At 46.3% G+C, this 20,598-nt stretch overlaps 1 protein-coding gene across 5 annotated transcripts in view; it reads left to right on the top strand.

Annotated features, from left to right (window-relative positions):
- Positions 1 to 20,598, top strand: part of eml2 (EMAP like 2) — a 172,890-nt gene that overhangs the window by 139,660 nt on the left and 12,632 nt on the right. For 4 of the 5 annotated variants that reach the window (XM_063059894.1, XM_063059897.1, XM_063059896.1 and 1 more), the window contains 8 exons: positions 1,033 to 1,132; positions 4,791 to 4,945; positions 8,042 to 8,167; positions 9,427 to 9,558; positions 12,963 to 13,030; positions 14,626 to 14,714; positions 17,654 to 17,751; positions 18,816 to 18,903. In XM_063059894.1, coding sequence (XP_062915964.1) covers positions 1,033 to 1,132; positions 4,791 to 4,945; positions 8,042 to 8,167; positions 9,427 to 9,558; positions 12,963 to 13,030; positions 14,626 to 14,714; positions 17,654 to 17,751; positions 18,816 to 18,903 — 856 coding nt within the window. The remainder of the gene's footprint in view (positions 1 to 1,032; positions 1,133 to 4,790; positions 4,946 to 8,041; positions 8,168 to 9,426; positions 9,559 to 12,962; positions 13,031 to 14,625; positions 14,715 to 17,653; positions 17,752 to 18,815; positions 18,904 to 20,598) is intronic. The other variant, XM_063059895.1, reaches the window with a different exon arrangement.

Raw genomic sequence — 20,598 nt, 5'->3', positions numbered from 1 at the left:
AGCCTCAGAATAAAGCAATGTTCTGTAGTGCATCTGATCATTTGGCAAGACCGGTGCTATCCTTGGAAATTGAGGACATTGTCTGTTAGGGCAACCAGGACATGCATGTGTTTAGGGTGATGGGTTAGTGCAGGGAAGTGTTGCTGGAGCAGGGTAATGATTTCTGCTTAGAATGCAAATTGGTGGTGAGTGATTATTACTGTACTTGTCTTTGTGACACAGAGCAGGAAGAAAAACATACAGTGGGTGTAAAATGTGATGGTGTTTCATAAAGGCACTGGGTACAAATATCAAGTAGAAACAGTCCAGCTGTTTTTATCTGATGTCACCAATTGTTTTCCACAGAGTAGATCAATCTGACAAGTTGGATTCCATAGAAAAAGCCAATCTGACCGATTGTTTCCACAGAGAAAACTGATCTCATCAATTGGTTTCCAATCTAACCAATTGGTTTCTATAGAGAAAACCCATCTGACTAATTGGTTTCCACAGAGAAAACTGATCTGGCCAATTGGTTTCCACAGAGAAAACTGATCTGACCAATTGGATTCCATAGAGAAAACCGCCCTGACCAATTGGTTTCCACAGAGAAAAACGATCTGACCAATTGGATTCCATAGAGAAAACCCATCTGGCCAATTGGTTTCCACAGAGAAAACTGATCTGACCAATTGGATTCCATAGAGAAAAACGATCTGACCAATTGCATTCCATAGAGAAAAATGATCTGACTAATTGGATTCCATAGAGAAAACTGATCTGACCAAATGGTTGCCATAGAGAAAACTGATCTGACCAACTGATTTCCACGGAGAAAACTAATCTAACCACTTGTGGGAGTTGATCGCAACAAAAGGAGGAGATGTCAATCAGAGCTGTTGAAAGGGAGTTAGTTAGCTATGCAAGGGAGATAAAAATTGAGTAAAGAGCTGAGCTAGCTGGATTTCTCTTTGTAGGAGTCTCGATTAGATAAATGGCCTCAGCTTGTTCTGCAAAGTCTTATCAGTTAACCGGTTGAATTTTTTCTTCCAGAAACAAGAAAAACCCAAGTACGTTCTGTGTTTGGCTTTCTCTGAGAATGGGGATGTGATCACAGGAGACTCCAGTGGAAACCTGGTCATCTGGGGTAAAGGTGAGGACGATATTTGTAATCAGTTTGTCGATTATAACTGTCCAGCCACCCACAGTCTCATTCTGTACTTGAAAATATATTTAAATATCAAAAGAGTGACCAATTTATCGTGCACCTCCCATAAATAATAAATTTGCCATTGAGTGGCTGTCTGTACTTAATACTGTGGCCACTGAGTGTATGGTCATGGTCTTCTGCTGCTGTAGCCCATCCACTTCAAGGTTTGACATACAGTATTGTGTGTCAGAGATGCTCTTCTGCACACCACTGTTGTAAAGCATGGTTTTTTGAGTTACTGTCACCTTCCTGTCAGCTTGAACCAGTCTGGCCATTCTCCTCTGACCTCTCTCGTTAACAAGGTGTTTTCCCCCATAAAAATGCCACTCACTGGATGTTTTTGTTTTTCACACCATTCCCTGTAAACTCTAGAGACTGTCGTGCATGAAAATCCCAGGAGATCAGCAGTTTCTGAGATAATGGAACAGCCCCGTCTGGAACCAACTATCATTCCACGGTCAAAGTCACTTAGATCACATTTCTTCCCCCATTCTGATGTTTGGTCTGAACAAACAACTGAACCTCTTGACCATGTCTGCATGCTTTTTATGCATTGAGTTGCTGCCACATGATTGGCTGGTTAGATATTTGCATTAATGAGCAGGTGTATCTAATAAAGTGGCTACTGAGTGATTATTCTGAACCTTCACACCTGTACCTGTGCCCATGGCAATAAACTCATCTCGACTTGATGTTGTGTACACTAAGCACATTGTTTGGGTGTAAACCTCAAAGCTCTGGGGAAAAGTTTTGATTTGCCCAGAAGAAAGAGGGACATCTTCAATTGCGATGTACATTTGGGTGCCAATTCCTACCTGCACAATGGGGCAGTACCCCACTCAGCGTGCCTTGGGAGATGATGTGGTTTCAGGTGAGGAGAATGATAGGCAGCTGGAAGAGGGGAGGAATGGGAATAGTGATAGAGGCTGGGAGATGATAGGTGGGTCCAGGTGAGGGGTTTGATAGGCAGACAGAAGGGAATGGTGGGGTAATGGGAATAGTGACAAAGTCTGGGAGGTGATGGGTGGATCCAGGTGAGGGAGTTGATAGGCAGATGGAGGAGTGAAGAGTGGGAATAATGACAGAGTCTGGGAGTGGATAGGTGGGTTCAGATGAGGGGTTTGGTAGGTTGACAAAGGTGGAGGGTAATGGGAATAGTGACAGAGGCTGGGAGGTGATGGGTGGATCCTGTTAAGGCAGTTGATAGGCAGATGGAAGGGGAGGGGGAGAATGGGAACAGTGACAGAGGCTGGGAGGTGATGGGTGGATCCTGTTAAGGCAGTTGATAGGCAGATGGAAGGGGAGGGGGAGAATGGGAACAGTGACAGAGGCTGGGAGGTGATGGGTGGATCCTGTTAAGGCAGTTGATAGGCAGATGGAAGGGGAGGGGGAGAATGGGAACGGTGACAGAGGCTGGGAGGTGATGGGTGGATCCTGTTAAGGCAGTTGATAGGCAGATGGAAGGGGAGGGGGAGAATGGGAACGGTGACAGAGGCTGGGAGGTGATGGGTGGATCCTGTTAAGGCAGTTGATAGGCAGATGGAAGGGGAGGGGGAGAATGGGAACGGTGACAGAGGCTGGGAGGTGATGGGTGGATCCTGTTAAGGAGCGGTGACAGGCAGATGGGGGAATGATAGGAGAAGTGACAACCAGATGGCAGAATATGACAGGAGCAAGGAACCGAGTGAAAGGTTGAGGAGGGAAAACGGGAATAGTGATGGGGGAACCAATGGGAGGGTGATAGCGGATGGAGGAGAGGAAAGGAACAGGATGATGGGGCTGGGCAGGTGTGGAGAGACTGGGTAGAGAGAGGAAAAGGGAGACAGTGGGAAGAATAGTTTACCGGAAGTTGGATAATTCTAAGTTCAAAGTAAATTTATTGTCAAAGTACATGTATCTTACTCTTCTATACTCTTCTGTCCTCTCCTGTCTCCTCTTCTCTGGCCCCGCATCTCTTTCGCGGGTTGGCTTCCCAGCTCTTTACTTCACACCTCCCCCTCCCGTTTTCGCCTGTCACCTTGGGTTTCTCCTTCTCCTCCCCCCACCTTTTGAATCTGCTCCTTGTCTTTTTCTCTCCGGTCCTGCTGAAGAGTTTCGGCTTGGGACATCGGCTGTACTCTTTTCCATAGATGCTGCCGGGCCTGCCGAGTCCCTCCAGCGTTTTGTAGATGTTGGAATAGGGTGACTTTGTTGCCAAGTTTGCAGATGATACAAAGATTGGTGGAGGGGTCAGGTAGTGTTGAGATTCAGAAAGGCAGAAGGACTTAGGCAGATTAGGAGAATGGGCAAGAAAGTGGCAAATGAAATACAATGTTGGAAAATGCATGGTCATGTGCTTTGGTAGAAGAAATAAATGTGAGGCTTTATAAGCACTGGTGAGGCCTCACTTTGAGTATTGAGAACAGTTTTGGGCTCCTCATCCAAGAAAAGATGTGCTGGCGTTGGAGAGGGTCCAGAGGAGGTTCACAAGGATGATTCCAGGAATAAAAGGGTTATTATATGAGGAACATTTGATGGCTCTGGGCCTGTACTCACTGGAATTTAGAACGATGGAAGCGGGGGGGGGGGGATCTCATTGAAACCTTTTGAACGTTGAAAGGCCTAGACAGAGTAGATGTGGAAAGGATGTTTCCCATGGTGGGGGGGTCTAAGACAAGAGGGCACAGCCTTAGGATAGAGGGGCGTCAATTTAAAACAGAGATGTGGAGAAACTTCTTTAGCCAGAGGGTGGTGAATTTGAGGAATTTGTTACCACAGGCAGTTGTGCAGGCCAGGTCATTGGAGATTGATAGATTCTTTTTGGCCATGACATCAAAGGTTACGGTGAGAAGGCTGGTGAGTGGGGCTGAGGAGAGAAAAGGATCAGCTATGATTGAATGGTGGAGCAGACTCGATGGGCCAAGTGGCCTAATTCTGCTCCTATGTCTTATGGTCTTGTACATCATGTGGTAGTGTGATGGTGTGTAATTGACATATTTATACGTATAACCTGTAACTATTTAAATGAAAAGGAATGCTTAATCGACCTATATATACATATAAGATTACTCTAACATTACTTAAATATTATATACGCTTAGCCCCACCCCAATCAGGGTCACGTGAAACCATGGGAGCAGGTGGTGGACGGTCGTATGAGCAGCCAGTGCAGATCACAAGGCCTGGTTATGAGACCACTGATGCCAGGCAGACAATCTCTGAAGAGTATTGATAATGGCTGGGGTCACCCGTCTTGTAAAGACACTGCCCAGAAGAAGACAATGGCAAAGCATTTCTGTGGAAAAATTTGCCAAGAACAATCATGGTTGTGATCACCCACGTCATACAACATGGCACATAATGATGATGTCATATGACACGGCTCTGGGTGATGGACCTCTTTGTGGCCCAGTTGATACATAATGATGGTGATGATATGGGAGGGACTCAGCAGAATAATAGTTCAGCATGAATTAGATGGGTTGAAGGGTCTGTTTCTGTGTTGTAGTGCCCCATGGGATAAGCCAATTTACAAATGTACGCCAAGGTATCATTCTGTCGCGGTTTCGTTTGCATCTTAGTATACATTGGTTCCAATCTCATCGATCTCGTCTTTCCACAGGCACAAACCGGATCAGCACTGCAGTTCAGGGGGCTCACGAGGGAGGTATATTCAGCCTCTGCGTGCTGAACGATGGAACCCTGGTGTCGGGCGGAGGCAAAGATCGGAAGGTCATCCTGTGGGACAGGCAGTATCACAAGGTTCAGGAAACCGAGGTGAGTGCCAAATCCTGGTCCACTTTCCGTGATCTTGGCTGAAATTAGTTGGTGTGCGGTTCTTTCAGGGAAGGATTATGATGTAGTCTGTGAAATGTTGGAAGTGACCCTTCAGAAATGATTTTGCAAGTTTAATCCAACTTTCCTTCCTCCCTGGCATATGATTTCTAGAAGGTGCTGCAAAAGTTATAGTTGCATTTTCAATGGTTCAATTTCATATCAGAGAATGTACACAGTATACAACCTGAAATTCTTACTCTTCACAGACATCCACAAAATGGAAAAAGAATGGATGTCAGGAAACTTTAGAACCCCAAAGCCTCCCTCCCCCCCTCAAAAAAGCAACAGTGAAAGCATCAAGCCCCCCCCCCACAACCCTCCCCCACTATGCACACAACAGCAAAAGCCCCAGAGACCGGCAGCTGGCTGTTTCGATGTTACAGTCTGTCGTGTCACTTGTCCAAGTTCCCCAACTTGAGGACCAGCAGACTCTCACTTACTGTCGAGAGAGAGAGAGATCATTTGAGGGTAGGGGCCTTCCTTTGACAGTAGCGTACACCACCTGCTGTCCTGATGTTTTAGATCCCCACAGCGCTTCAGTCGCTGACACCAGTGAGGAGTAGGGTCATCCACAGGGCCACACCCTGAATGCACACGTCTTCCAGGCCGCGCCTGGAGACATCGAAATGTCTGGCCTCACGGTGAGTCCAAGAGCAAGAACCCAGCGCCCGTGAAGAACCGTAGTTTATGCTACACCTGTAGATCACAGACTCTGACAGGACCCCAGCCACCTTGAAAAGAAAAAGAGATGAGATGGAAAAAAATAAGCTGTTTCGTAGGCGAACTGGGAGAAATCACTCAGGTCTGCAAAACCCCACTGGCACCATCTTCAAGAGTAAATACAACGTTTCACTTTTTATAATAACATTTATGATTTCATAATATCATAAAATGCTCTTCTGTCAATTAGCATCTATAGGAAGAGGCGCAGTCGACGTTTCAGGCCGAAACCCTTCGTGACGAAGGGTTTCGGCCTGAAACGTCGACTGCGCCTCTTCCTATAGATGCTGCTTGGCCTGCTGCGTTCACCAGCAACTTTGATGTATGTTGCTTGAATTTCCAGCATCTGCAGAATTCCTGTTGCTTCTGTCAATTAAATGTTTTGTTGACAATCTTTACAATGTGGAGAGTACCATTGATCTCAATCACCATTATCATCATCATCATTATGTGCCGTGTCATATGACATCATCGTTTTGTGCTGTGTCATATGACATCATCATTATGTGCATGTCATATGACATCATTGTTACATGCCGTGTCATATGACATCATTGTTACATGCCATGTTGTATGACGTAGGCGATCGTGGACTTACCCATGACCATGATTGTTCTTGGCACATTTTTCTACAGAAGTGGTTTGCCATTGCCTTCTTCTGGCCGGTGTCTTTACAAGACGGGTGACCCCCAGTCATGATCAATACCCCTCAGAGATTGTCTGCCTGGTGTCAGTGGTCGCATAACCAGGACTTGTGATCTGCACCGGCTGCTCATACGACCACCCACTGCCTGCGCTCTTGGCTTCATGTGACCCTGATCGGTGGGGGAGGGAGAGCCCAAGCTTCACCTTGCCCACGGGAGACCAAGGAGTGCCTTACACCTCCTTTTGTGGAAACTCTTCTCCCATTTAGGCTTATAACAGCAAAATAAGAAGCTGTCCTTGAGCCTGGCAGTGGCTGCTTTCAGATTTCTCCTCCTTCTGCCCAGTTGGGATTGATGGGTGACACACCCCGCGAGCCCGCTCTGCCATCCATCAATATCGTGGCTGAGCTTTTGCCTTTGCAACTTGCAGCCTGTACGATTTCTTTAAAATCCAGAGACCTGTCGGTCTCTTTCAAATGACTTTGAAGTCTGAGACTCCTTGGCCCTCCAATCTGTTGTCACCCTTTGGGTAAAGAAATTCCCAACATTTCATTCCCAACTTTTAACAAGAACTGAAGAAGGGTTTTGGCGAGAACCATTGACTGTCCTCTTTCCAATAGTTGCTCCCTGGCCTGCTGAGTTCCTCCAGCATTTTGTGCATCTTCCCTGCATTTGTCCCTTTCAGTCAATGGGAATTTTGTAACTTTCAACAAGATCTCCAGTCATACTTCTAAATCACAGGGGACATGAAAACCTTGCACCAGAATTTGTTGCAACACACAGTACACAAAATGCTGGAGGAACTCAGTAGGCCGGGCAGCATCTGTGGAGATGAATAATCAGTCGACGTTTCGGGCTGAGACCCTTCTTCAGGACTGGACAGGAAGCAGGAAGAGGTGGGGGGGGGAGAGACTAGCTGGAAGGTGATAGGTGAAACCAGGTGAGTGTGAAAGGTCAAGGGCTGGAGAAGAAAGAATCTGATTGGAGAGAAGAGTAAGAAAGGGAAGGAGGAGGAACCCAGAGAGGAAGTAAAAGGAAGGTGGGAAGACCTAAAAGGTCAGAATAAGAAATGGAGGAAGTGGGGTTGAAAATTGGCGGGGAGGCAGCTCGTCTGGCGCCTCCGCTCCATCTGCCGCAACTGGGACTTCCCAGTGGCCAAGCATTTTAATTCTGATTCCCATTCCCATTCCCGTTCAGACATGTCGATCCATGGCCTCCTCTTGTGCCAAGATGGAGGAGCAGCACCTTGTATTCCGTCTGGGTAGCCTCCAACCCGACGGCATAAATATCAGTTTCTCCTTCCAAGAAACATATTCCCCTCCCCCACACCCTCCATTTCCCCTCTGACCTTTTACCTCTGCTCATCTTCCTGTTATTTCCTCCTTCTCTTTCTCCCATGGTCCACTCTCCTCTCCGATCAGGTTCTTCCCACTGACCTGGCTTCACCTTTCACCTTCCAACTAGCCTCTTTCTCCTCCTCCCCACCAACCTTTTAATTTTGCCATTTTCCCCCTTCCTGCTCAGTCCTCAGTCCAAAGTGTCGACTATTTAATCATTTCCGTTGATGCTGCCAGACTTGCTGAATTCCTCCAGCACTTTGTGTGTGCGTTGCTTTGAATGTCCAGCATCTCTGATGTTTGTAACCAGAATGGCCTTCCTTTCTGAACCTCAGATCCCAGAAGCCTTTGGGCCAGTCCGAACGATCGCAGAAGGGAAAAATGATGGCTTATTTATTGGGACGACAAGGAACTGCATTCTCCAAGGCACGCTAAGTGGGGGATACTGCCCCATTGTACAGGTAGGAATCAACGCTCTAAAGTACATTTGCAATGAAAGGTGTCCCTCTTTCTTCTGGGCAAATCAAAACTTTTCCCCAGAGCTTTGAGGTTTACACCCAAACAACGTGCTTAGTGTACACAACATCAAGTTTAGTTGAGTTTGTTGCCATGGGCACAGGTACAGGTGTGAAGGTTCAGAATAATCACTCAGTGGCCACTTTATTAGATACACCTGCTCATTAATGCAAATATCTAACCAGCCAATCATGTGGCAGCAACTCAATGCATAAAAAGCATGCAGACATGGTCAAGAGGTTCAGTTGTTTGATCAGACCAAACATCAGAATGGGGAAGAAATGTGATCTAAGACACTTTGACTGCAGAATGTTAGTTGGTACCACAAATAAATGAGCAAATAATAAAATATATTCCAGAAGATTAACCTTTAGCTTAAGGTGCATTTACAACAACTGTCGAAGGCCTAGATAGAGTGGGTGTGGAGAGGATGTTTCCTGTGGTGGGGGAGTCTAAGACCAGAGGACACAGCCTCGGAATAGAGGGGTGTTCTGTTAGGATGGAGATGGGGAGGAGTTTCTTTAGCCAGAGGGTGGTGAATCTGTGGAATTCATTGTGGAGGCCAAGTCTTTATGTATACTTAAGGCAGGGGTTGATAGATTCTTGATTGGTAAAGAATACGGTGAGAGGACAGGAGATTGGGGTTGAGAGGTAAAATGAATCGGCCATTATGAAATGGCTGAGCAGACTCGATGGGCCAAATGGCCTAATTTGGTCTTTTGGACGTTTAGCAAAGGTGCATTTACAACACAAGTAAAAAAATAAACAGTAACACACTATTGGCATGTCATACGTGATGAGACCTGGGTGGTGACAGGACGTTCAGTAGACTCACGGTCTGGGGGAAGAAGTTGTTTCCCATCCTAACAGCTCTTGTCCGAATGCTACGGAAGCTCCAGCCTGATGGTAGAAGGTCAAAGAGATTGTGGGACGGGTGGGAGGGTTCATTGACAATGCTAAAGGCCCTGTGTTTGCAGCTCGCTGTTAAGTATCTCTGGGTGGAAGAGAGACCCCGATGATCTTCTTGGCGATCCTCACAAACCTTTGTAGTGACTTGCTGTCAGATGTCTTGCAATCCCCGTACCAGACGGTGACACAGCTGGCCAGGACACTCTCGACGGTGCTCCTGTAAAAACCGGTTACGGACACGGCTCTGGGTGATGGACCTCTTTGTGGCCCGGGTGATACTAATCGTGTGTTGCAGGGTCATACAGACGAGCTCTGGGGACTGGCAGCGCACCCAAGCGAGGATAAGTTTGTGAGCTGCGGACAGGACAAGCTCATTCACTACTGGGATCCTACATCACACCAGCCCATTTGGAGTAAGACTCTCGAGGTAGGTTGGCAGAAAACTAACCTGATCGCTTTGCTTCTTTAACGCTGATCCGTTATAGTTGTTTAGAACTGTCGCGCAGTTGGAGCTGAGGGTGTACAGGTTTAAGGTGCACCAAGAGGTGTCCGTTTAATTAAGGGGCTGGTGGGCTTGAAAAATATTCAGGAATCTGAATCAGTTTTAATGTCACTGGCATATATCATGAAATTTGTTAACTTTATGGCAGCCGTACAACACAATACATAATAATAGAGAAAAAAACTGAATTACAATAAGTTCAAAGTTCAAAGCAAAATTTGTTATCAGAGTACATACACGTCACCACATACAACCCTGAGATTCTTTTTCCTGCGGGCATACTTGGCAAATCTATAGAACAGTAACTGTAAACAGGATCAATGAACAGCAAACTGTGCAAATGTAAATAACTAGCAATACATAACGAGAGCGTGAAATTACAAAGTAAAGAGTCCTTAAAGTGAGGCCATTGGTGTGGGAACACCAGAAATGGAATGAGTGTAGTTATCCCCTTTTGTTCAAGAGCCTGAAGGTTGAGGGGTAGTAACTGTTCTTGAACCTGCTGGAGGTGTGAGGCCTGAGGCTCCTGTACCTTCTTTCTGATGGCAGCAGCGAGAAAAGAGCAAGGCCCGGGTGGTGACGATCTTTGATGATTGTCGCTGCTTTCCTACACCAACGTTTTGTGCAGATGGTGTTCAATGGATGGGAGAGCTTTAACCGTGATGTACTGGGTCAAATCAACTATCTTCAGTAGGATTTTCAGCTCAAAGGCATTGGTGTGCCCGTACCAGGCAGTAATGCAGCCAGCCAGCACACTTCCCACCACACACCTACAGAAGTTTGTCAGTTTTTGATGTCATGCCGAATCTCCACAGACCACTGTAGAAGTAGAGGAGAGGCAAAAATAAAGTAGTGAGGTAGTGTTCATGGACTCAATGCCCATTCAGAAATCAGATGGCAGAGGGGAAGAAGCTGTTCCTGCATCACTGAGTGAGTGTCTTCAGGCTCCTGTACCTCCTCCCTGATGATAGCAATGGGAAGAGGGCATGTCCTGGGTGGTGGGGGTCCTTAATGATGGACGCCGCCTTTTTGAGGCATCGCTCCTTGAGGATGTTCTAGATATGGAGGCTGGTGCCCGTGATGGAGCTGACTAATTTTACAACTCTCTGTAGCTTACTTCAATCCTGTGCTATAGCAACCCACCCCCCGCCATATCAGATGCTGATGCAGCCAATCCATGGTACATCTGTAGAAATTTACGAGTGTTTTGGTGACGTACCACATCTCCTCAGACTCCTAATGAAATATCACTGCTGTCTTCTCTGCTTTATGGCTACGTCGATATGTTGGGTCCTCAGAGATGTCGACACCCAGAAATTTGAAATTTCTCACTCTCTCCACTTCCGATCCCTTTATGAGGACTGGTATGTGTTCCCTCGTCTTATCCTTTCTGAAATCAATGATTCCAGGAGAAAGGGAGTGCTGTACGGAATGTCCTGCAAACACTGCAGGAGAAGGTTCAGTCTGTTTCCCGAGCAGACGCTCCAAACTATCTGGCAGAATGCCTCATCACCAGACCTCACCGGCAATGCACCAAGACTCTGCCTGGCTGGCAGAGAGATTGGTCCTCCCAGTGAGGTCCCTCCTGCGTGCCCAGAGCATCACTGTCCATGAGATGATTGTAGTGAGAACGAGATGGCTGGGTGAGACAACTAGAGGTCATGGGTTAAGGGTGAAAGGTGAAATGTTTAAGGGGAACATGAGGGGAAACTTCTTCACTCAGAGGCTATGGAATGAGCTGCCAGTGGGAGTGGAGGATGCAATTTTGATTTCAATGTTTTAGGGAAGTTTGGACAGGTACATGGATGGGAGGGGTATGGAGGGCTTTGGTCCGGCTGCAGTTCAATGGGACTAGGCAGTTTAAATGGTTCAGCATGGACTAGATGGGCCAAAGGGCCTCTTTCTGTGCTGTAGATTCTTATGACTCCAAGACTATTATATTTCTTTATTCTACTCTAGATGCCTGCAAGAAAATGGATGCCAGAGTAGTATATAGTCACATACAGTACTTTGATGATAAATTTACTTTGAACTTTAAAGGGTCTGATTTCATGCTCTATGATTAACTTAGTTGTGTTTCCCTCTTCACAGAATCTGTCGAGTTTTTCCAGCATTCTGTTTTTAACTGGGATTTGAATCAAGATAATGATTCACTGCCTCACTGAGTGAGACATGGCCCAGTAAGAAACTGGGGAGAAATTTGGTTTGGGGGGGGGTTGTCCTTTCAGAGAAATGATGTACTGATATAACAACTAGATCATCGCGATAGCCCTCAGCAGGACAGGCCTCAGTGGAAAGAGAAACAGTTCACATTTCACTTCTTTAAGATAAAGATCCTCGTTATTTGTCACATGCACATTGAAACCTGCAGTGAAATGTATCGCTTGGATCAAATCTGATGAGTAAATATTATGCTGGGGAGCCATGATTCTGGTGCCAACATTGCATGCCTGCAACTCAGTTACCCTGTGGGAGGAAACCCGAGCACCCGGAGGAAACCCACGCAGTCACGGGGAACACGTGCAAACCCCCTTATAGACGGCAGCAGGAATTGTACCCCCCATTGTACAACAGAGCGCTGTAAAGCATTGTGCAAACTGCTGTGCTACTGCACTGTCTGTAGGTTACACCGTAAGACCAGAATTAGACCATTCGGCCCATCGAGCCTGTTCCGCCCTTTCCATCATGGCTCAATCCCGTTGCCCTGCCTTCTCTCCATCACCTTTGACACCCTGACTATCAACCTCCGGCTTAAATACACCTAGTGATTTGACCTCCACCGCTGCCTGCGGCAATGAATTCCACAGATTCACTGTCACGGAGAGAGTCCCCTCTCGGGCTAAAGAAATTCCTCCTCATCTCCGTTCTAAATGGACATCCCTCTATTCTGAGGCTGTGCCCTCTAGTCCTAGACTGTAGGAAACATCCTCTCCACGTCTACTCCAGCTAACTTGAATAGAGTTAACTCTAAAGTTAAATCTGTTTCTGTCTGGGCAGTCACTGCCTGACCTGCAGAATGTTTTCGGCATGTCCTATGTAGAATCATGGAGAGAGACAGCATGGAGTCAGGCCCCTCGGCACACCGAATCTTGCCGTGACAACTGACACAGCGGAGCATGGCTTTCACCCGCTGACGAGTGCTCACAAGGTCCCGCAAGCTCGCCTGTGACAGTTCAGAGTTTCGTCTCGGCTTCTCCGCACCTGCAGTAACATTTGACCTTTCAAGAAGTTTACAGAGTCCAGTGTAGCTTGCTTTCTGGGAGATTCTACAGTTCGCTGTTCACGTTTCTCAGGGAAGGAAGTTTAGTGTGTTGTTATTTTCCTGACAGGAGCAGAGCCAGTCAGTTGGCTTTCATCCCAGTGGATCGGTTATAGCTGTGGGGATGCAAACGGCAAGGTAAGGCAAAATAGAAGCAACTGCTCTACTACGGTAAGCAAGGCAAACAAGCAATCAAAGGGAGTCTCGCGCTTGGCAGAGCTCATCCATATTATAAATGCGGGTTATTCCAAGTGGAGATGGTGTACTGGCCCAAGGAAGACTGAAAACAAAGAGGCAACATGTTTGCAAAATGTCTCTCTGAGCTATCACCTACTGCAAAGTAAGAAAGAGGGAACGTGGAACATGGGAGCACAGTACAGGCCCTTCGGCCCACAATGCTGTCATCATCATTTTGTGTTATGGCCGACCATGGTCTTCCATCTGTCTTTGCTCTGACAAGTTCTAATAAGCACTTCAAAACTTTTTCCTGTCCATCCCTTGATGTGGCTCATGAATGTCGTACGCTGTTGACGACAATGTTTTATTCCATCAGTCTGTCCCATCTCTACAAGGGGTTCGAGCTTCCCATTCCTCAGTACATGTCCCAAAAACTGTAGCTACCACTTCCTGATTGATGATATCAGCTCTCTGCTCCTTCCGACTTTTCACAACACTTCCTCATTTGTCACTCTGTCCTTCCACAATATTTTCCATCATTCCTCTCAAAAAAACACATTTCTGCAACTTCAAGTCTTCCCTCACTGTCATCATCATTGTGTTCCGTGTGATGTGACATCATCATTATGTGCCATGTTGTATGACATCATCATTATGTGCTGTGTAGTGTGATGTGGCCGATCATGGTCTCGTGACTATGGTTGTTCTTGGCAAATTTTTCTACAGAAGTGGTTTTCCATTGCCTTCTTCTGGGCAGTGTCTTTACAAGACGGGTGACCCCCAGACATTATCAATACTCTTCAGAGATTGTCTGCCTGGTGTCAGTGGTAGCATATCCAGGACTTGTGATCTGCACCGGCTGCTCATACGACCATCCACCACCTGCCTCCACGGCTTCTCGTGACCCTGATCGGGGGCTAAGCAGGTGCTACACCTTGCCCAAGGGTGAATTGCAGGCTAGCGGAGAGAAGAAGCACCTTACACTTCCTTTGGTAGAGACGTATCTCCACCTTGCCACTTAACACAATGTTGTGCCCACATTCTAACCTACTCCAAAATCGCTCTAAACTTTCCTTCCGACATAGCCTCCTTTTCTCTATCATTCATGTGCCTATCTAAGAGTTTCTCAAATGCCCCTAATGTATCTGCCTCTACCACCACCCCGGCAGGGTGTTCCACACACCCACCGCTCTCTGTGTAAAAAAAAAACTTCCTCCGACATTCCCCCCTATACTTTCCTCCAATCTCCACAATCATGCCCCCCTTGTATTTGATCTGAGACTCCTCCATTAGGGGAAACATCCTCTCCACATCGACTTGATCTAGGCCTATCAATGTTCGAAAGGTTTAAATGAAAACCCCCTCATTCTCCAGTGACTACAGGCCCAGAGCCATCAAACGCTTGAAGCTGACGAACAAACACGTGAAGTGTCGCCCACATCATCCGCGGCTTTACCAATACAACGCTACAAGAAGGTTGTAGGAAAGGGTGAGATGGTACATTGCTAGGTTGTTCTGTCTAACCACAAGTGGACTTTGTCTCCTTTGCGTCCCAGGTGGATGGTTTTCGATGTCGAGACGAAGGATCTTATCACTGTGCACACCGACGGTAACGAGAAAATCTCAGTGATGCGTTACTCACCAGGTATGTGACCTTAAACACTCCAGCACGAATAAACTCTCACTCGGCTGCACGTGGAGCAGCGTGCAGTTCTGGGAGACTCATTACCCGGAAGGATGATCATTGAAACCTCTCGAATATTGAACGGTCCAGATAGAGTGGATGTGGAGAGGATGTTTCCTACAGTGGGGGAGTCTCGGAGCAAAGGGCACACCCTCAGAACACAAGAACATCCCTTTAGAACAGAGATGAGGAGAAATTTCCTTAGCCAGAGGACGGAGAATCTGTGGAATATTTTGCCGAGGACAGCTGTGGATGATGTCCATTTAGTATTTCAGTCATATTTGAGTGATACTTTATACTTTATTGTCGCCAAACAAATGCTACTAGAACATACAATCATCACAGTGATATTTGTTTCTGCACTTCACACTCCCTGGAGTACAAATCGACAGTAAATATTAAAAATTTAAATTATAAATCATAAATAGAAAATAGAAAAGGGAAAGTAAGGTAGTGCAAAAAAACCGAGAGGCAGGTCCAGATATTTGGAGGATATGGCCCAGATCCGGGTCAGGATCCGTTCAGCAGCCTTATCACAGTTGGAAAGAAGCTGTTCCCAAATCTGGCCGTATGAGTCTTCAAGCTCCTGAGCCTTCTCCTGGAGGGAAGAGGGACGAAAAGTGTGTTGGCTGGGTGGGTTGTGTCCTTGATTATCCTGGCAGCACTGCTCCGACAGCGTGTGGTGTAAAGTGAGTCCAAGGACGGAAGATTGGTTTGTGTGATGTGCTGCGCCATGTTCACGATCTTCTGCAGCTTCTTCCGGTCTTGGACAGGACAACTTCCATACCAGGTTGTGATGCACCCTAGAAGAATGCTTTCTACGGTGCATCTATAATTGTTGTAAATATCTTGTTTGATTAAGCATTCTTGTTCGTTTAAATAATTCATTATGGGTTATATGTAAAAATAAGTGAATGGCATACGTCATGACGTTTCCACATGATACGTGTGCGCCTCGCTTAAAGTAAAACTAAGTTAAACTTGCGTTCTCAGCTTCATCTTTTTCTTGCAATCAGTTTAATGATTTTCAGTTAGAAAACGTAATGGTGGAGCCTAAGTCATTGGATATACTTAAAGTGGAGGTTAATAGGTTCTTGATTAATCAGGGCGTCGAAGGTTATGGGAAGAAGGGAGGAGAATGGGGTTGAGAGGGATAGTAAATCAGCCATGATGGAATGGTGGAGCAGACTCGATGGGCTGAATGGCCTATTTCTGCCCCTATGTCTTATGGTCTTGTGAAGTGGAGGCTTTGGAGAGGACACAGACAATGTTTGCCAGGGTGGATGAGAGAGTACAAGCTTGGACACACTTGGGTTCTTTCCTCTGGTGTGTCAGAGGCTGGGGAGAGATCTGATGAGGAGCTTATAGAATTATGAGAGGCAGATCTTTCTCGGAATTTAAATGTCAAATACTAGAAGACATGCATTTAAGGTGATGAGGTGGAGAAGTTTAAAGTAGATGTGGGGGCATGGGACAAGATTCCTCCATCCTGCCATAAACCCTTTGCTCTGTCTTCAAATTTGACCACCTAAAGTGTATTATTTTACACTTCTCTCAATTAAGCTCCATCTGACTTTTCTCAGCGTATTTCCCTCTGACATATTCTCTCTCACATGTCCACCGATTGTTTCTTTCCCTGTCTCCCGTTTAACTCCCAGCGGTCGGCCAACCTCCCAGCCCCCCTATCTTTGGGATGTGGGAGAAAATGACAGCAAGCAGAGGAAACCCACGTAGTCACGGATAAAGGAAGGTAAAGTAAAGTTTCTCCCCGCGCCTTTATTTGGCGGATCAGGCAGCAACCTTGCCGTTTCATTAGCATTTGTCTGCTTTACGAGGCCGAGTGGCCAACTCGGCGCTCAACCCAGCACAGATGGAAAGCGTGCAAGGAGCCGGCCGGATTTGAACCCGGGACCCCTTGTTCCGAAGTCCGGGTACGGATATCACTACATCACCGGCACAGTCACGTAGTCACAGGGAGAACCCGCAAATTCCACACACATTCCTCATCTTTTTCTGCTTTTTAGATGATTTTTACTCATTGTATGAATATTTGTCATTTTTTTTTCAAATCTTAATCATTGTATGAGAATAGCAATGTACATCAAAGTTGCTGGTGAACGTAGCAGGCCAGGCAGCATCTCTAGGAAGAGGTACAGTCGACGTTTCCGGCCGAGAGCCAACGTCAGGACTAACTGAAGGAAGAGTTAGTAAGAGATTTGAAAGTGGGAGGGCGAGAGGGAGATCCAAAATGATAGGAGAAGACAGGAGGGGGAGGGATGGAGCCAAGAGCTGGACAGGTGATAGGGAAAAGGGGATATGAGAGGATCATGGGACAGGAGGCGCAGGGAGAAGGAAAAGCTGGGGGAACCCAGAGGATGGGCAAGGGGTATAGTCAGAGGGACAGAGGGAGAAAAAGGAGAGAGAGAGAAAGAATGTGTGTATATAAATAAATAACAGATGGGGTAGGAGGGGGAGGTGGGGCATTAACGGAAGTTAGAGAAGTCAATGTTCATGCCATCAGGTTGTAGGCTACCCAGACGGAATATAAGGTGTTGTTCCTCCAACCTGAGTGTGGCTTCATCTTTACAGTAGAGGAGGCCATGGATAGACATATCAGAATGGGAATGGGACGTGGAATTAAAATGTGTGGCCACTGGGAGATGTCTGAGGATTGTATGAGGATTTCTGCTTTGAGCGGTGTCAGTAACTGGGAGTTGTGTAAAATTTTCACAGAGAGTGTTCCTTCATTTCGGGTAAGGGATTGGACATGTTGACAGCATGTAATTGAATTCTATTGTAAGGTCCAGTTTGTGAAAAGGCTGTTATATTTGTAATCGATCGATGTTCATCACTTACTCAGACCACAAAGATCCTAATTGACTTTCCATTCTTCCCAAAAGATGGTAATTTCCTGGCCATCGGGTCACATGACAACTACGTTTACATTTACAGCGTGGCCGAGAATGGCAGAAAGTACAGTCGAGTCGGTAGATGTTCAGTAAGTAAAAACCTCTTTTTGTAGGTATCTCAACGTCGTTGCCTAAAGCCTGAACGTATTACAGCTTTTTGAATTGGTCTTTGTGACTCAGTACTGAATGTGCCTTTTTATAATCTTAAAATATTAACTCATCATATGATTATAATCTTCAAATCGTGTGCTCAATAGCTTAGTTGTATTTATCACGTGTACATCAAAACTTCAAAACGTACATAGAATGCGTCATTTGCATCGAATCAAATCAGTGAGGATTTTGTTGGGCAGCCCACAAGTATCGCTATGCTTCTGGTGCCAACACAACGTACCCAGCGCACGCTAATCCTAACCATATGTCTCTGGAAACTGGAGAACCTGGAGGAAACCTGTGCGGTCACTGGGAGGACGTGCAAGCTCCTCATAGACAGCGGCGGGAATTGAATGCCTACCGGTGATCACTAGTCCTGCAATAGCCAACCACTACGCTATCGTGCTGTCCTCGTGTCATTAGGTTCTACAATATTTGTCTATTTATTTTGAGATACAGCACCGAGCAGACCCTTCCAGCCCTTCCAGCCACACCACCCAACACCCCCAACAACCCTGATTTTACCCTAACCTAATCACAGGACAATTTACAATGACCAATTAACCTATCCTCTATCTGTCCCCCTTATCTTCCCCCCCCCCGTTTCCTCCACTTCTATCACCCCAATCCCTTTATCTTCCCCCTTTATCTTCCCCTTTATCTTCCCCCTTTATCCCCCTCTATCTTCCCCCTCTATCTCTATCTCCCATCTCCATCTCTATCTCCCATCTCCATCTCTATCTCCCATCTCTATCTCTATCTCCCATCTCTATCTCTATCTCCCATCTCTATCTATCTCCCATCTTCATCGCCACCTTCTTCATCTCCACCCTAGTCTGCCTTCCACTCTTCCACTCAATCCACATATGTCCATGACAACAGTAAACTTGAACCTAAGCTTAAATAGGAAAGTAAAAGTGAAATTTGGGTTTTGTGTTTGAACAGTCAGGTTGGTAAAGTTGAAATTCAAGATGTAACAAAGATTTTCTTCTCACTTTAGGGGCACTCGAGTTTTATAACTCACCTGGACTGGTCCACAGACAGCCACTATATAGTCACTAACTCTGGAGACTATGAAGTCCTCTACTGTGAGTGCATTTAGTTTCTGTCTCTTCCTCCCAACATTTTTTACCCTTTTTATTAGAAGTTATACATTAATAGTTAATGTTGAACAAGACAAACAAAATGCTGGAGGAACTCAGGCAGCATCTATGGAGAGGAATAAACAGTTGATCTTCTGGGCAGAGACCTTTCTTCAGGACTGAAAAAATGAAACATCGACTGTTTATTCCTCTCCATAGTTGCAGCCTGACCAGCTGAATTCTTTCAGCATTTCATGTGTGTTGCTCTGGCTTTCCGGCTTCTGCAGAATCTCTTGTGTTTATGATTTGCTTAAAGGTTTGATTGCAATATCTTCTGCGTGTTTATGCAAAAAACAGTCTATGCAAGCTACTAACTGAATTGATATAAGGCTTAAGGTCGACCATGGATGTTTGTGTTCCCAGCTGCCTACATGATATGTGAGTTGTTGCCCATGTAACAGGCTTCCCCCTCTCCATGCATCTGATGAACCCAAAGGAACAGCAGAAAGATTATACAGTTTGGCACCAGCGGCATCACAGGAGTTTGCTAGTTAGTGTTGAACTCAACACAGGACTCCCTTAGAGACTCCAGCTCCAGATTTCTCCCTTTGGGTTTACTCCCAAAGCCTTCCCCATGCGTGGGTACAGCCCCAAGGCAGCAGAGGTTTGAGATCAAATATTCAAAGGTTCCTTTAATGTCAGAGAATGCATACAGTACACAACCTGAAATTCTCACTCTTCACAGACATCCACCAAACAAGAGACCCATAAAGTGAATGATAGAACACCAAAGCCCTGGAGTCCCCCCTCCCCCACGCTTTTGCACAAAATCTGAGTTTCCTTTCTCCTAGATGAGCTGCCAACCACGGCTGTCGAGCCCCATCTGCCTGAAACGACTCGTTTTAAGGCACCAGTAACCCACCTTTGCCCCTTCTCCTGTCAGTAGAAATGGTTCGGCCAGGCTTAGCAGCTAAACCACACGTGAAGGTCAGGAGCTGGGCTTGGTTGTCTGAGGCTGTCTGAGACTCGCACCATTGGGAGTATTTAATAGGCAGTGGGAGTTTATCCCCATCACCACCCCCGGCTATAAAGTTTGAAACTGGCACTCGATGGCACCAGGGTAGTGTAGTAGTGTGCACAATGCTCTGACAGTTCAGGGCGTCAGAGTTCGGTGTTCAATAGGGATTGCTGTCTGTAAGGAGTTTGCACGCTCTCCCCGTGACCACGTGGGTTTCCTCCGGGTGCTCTGGTTTCCTCCCACAGTGCCAGTTAGTAGGTTAATTACCCATCGTAAATTGTCCCGTGATTCGGCTGGAGCTTCAGTTGTTGGGTTGCCGGGCTGGAAGCATCTATTCTGAACACAATCTGTAACTAAGTCACTTTCCGTGGGCCAAGGGAACATATCAGCCTCACCCGGTGAGTAACACTGACTCTGGGTTTGTTACACTGTGTTTTTGAGCCCTGTAGACCAGGGGTTCCCAACCTTTTTAATGCCATGGACCCCTGCCCGGGAACACCTGCTCTAGGGGGACACGTACTGGGGAAATGCTGCACTCTTGAAGGTTTATTGTTAATTAATTCCACCTAAACTGAAGGTATGTCTGTACTGTACCTTTGATCACAGGATTGTTAGACAGGGTTAAATTGGATTAATTTGTCATCATGGCAACAGGTCGAACCACAAATATAAACCATAAGACC

The sequence above is a fragment of the Mobula hypostoma genome, chromosome 10 (genome assembly GCF_963921235.1).
Source record: "Mobula hypostoma chromosome 10, sMobHyp1.1, whole genome shotgun sequence".
NCBI classification, from domain to species: Eukaryota; Metazoa; Chordata; class Chondrichthyes; order Myliobatiformes; family Myliobatidae; genus Mobula; species Mobula hypostoma.
This window is presented reverse-complemented; position numbering and strand designations above follow the sequence as displayed.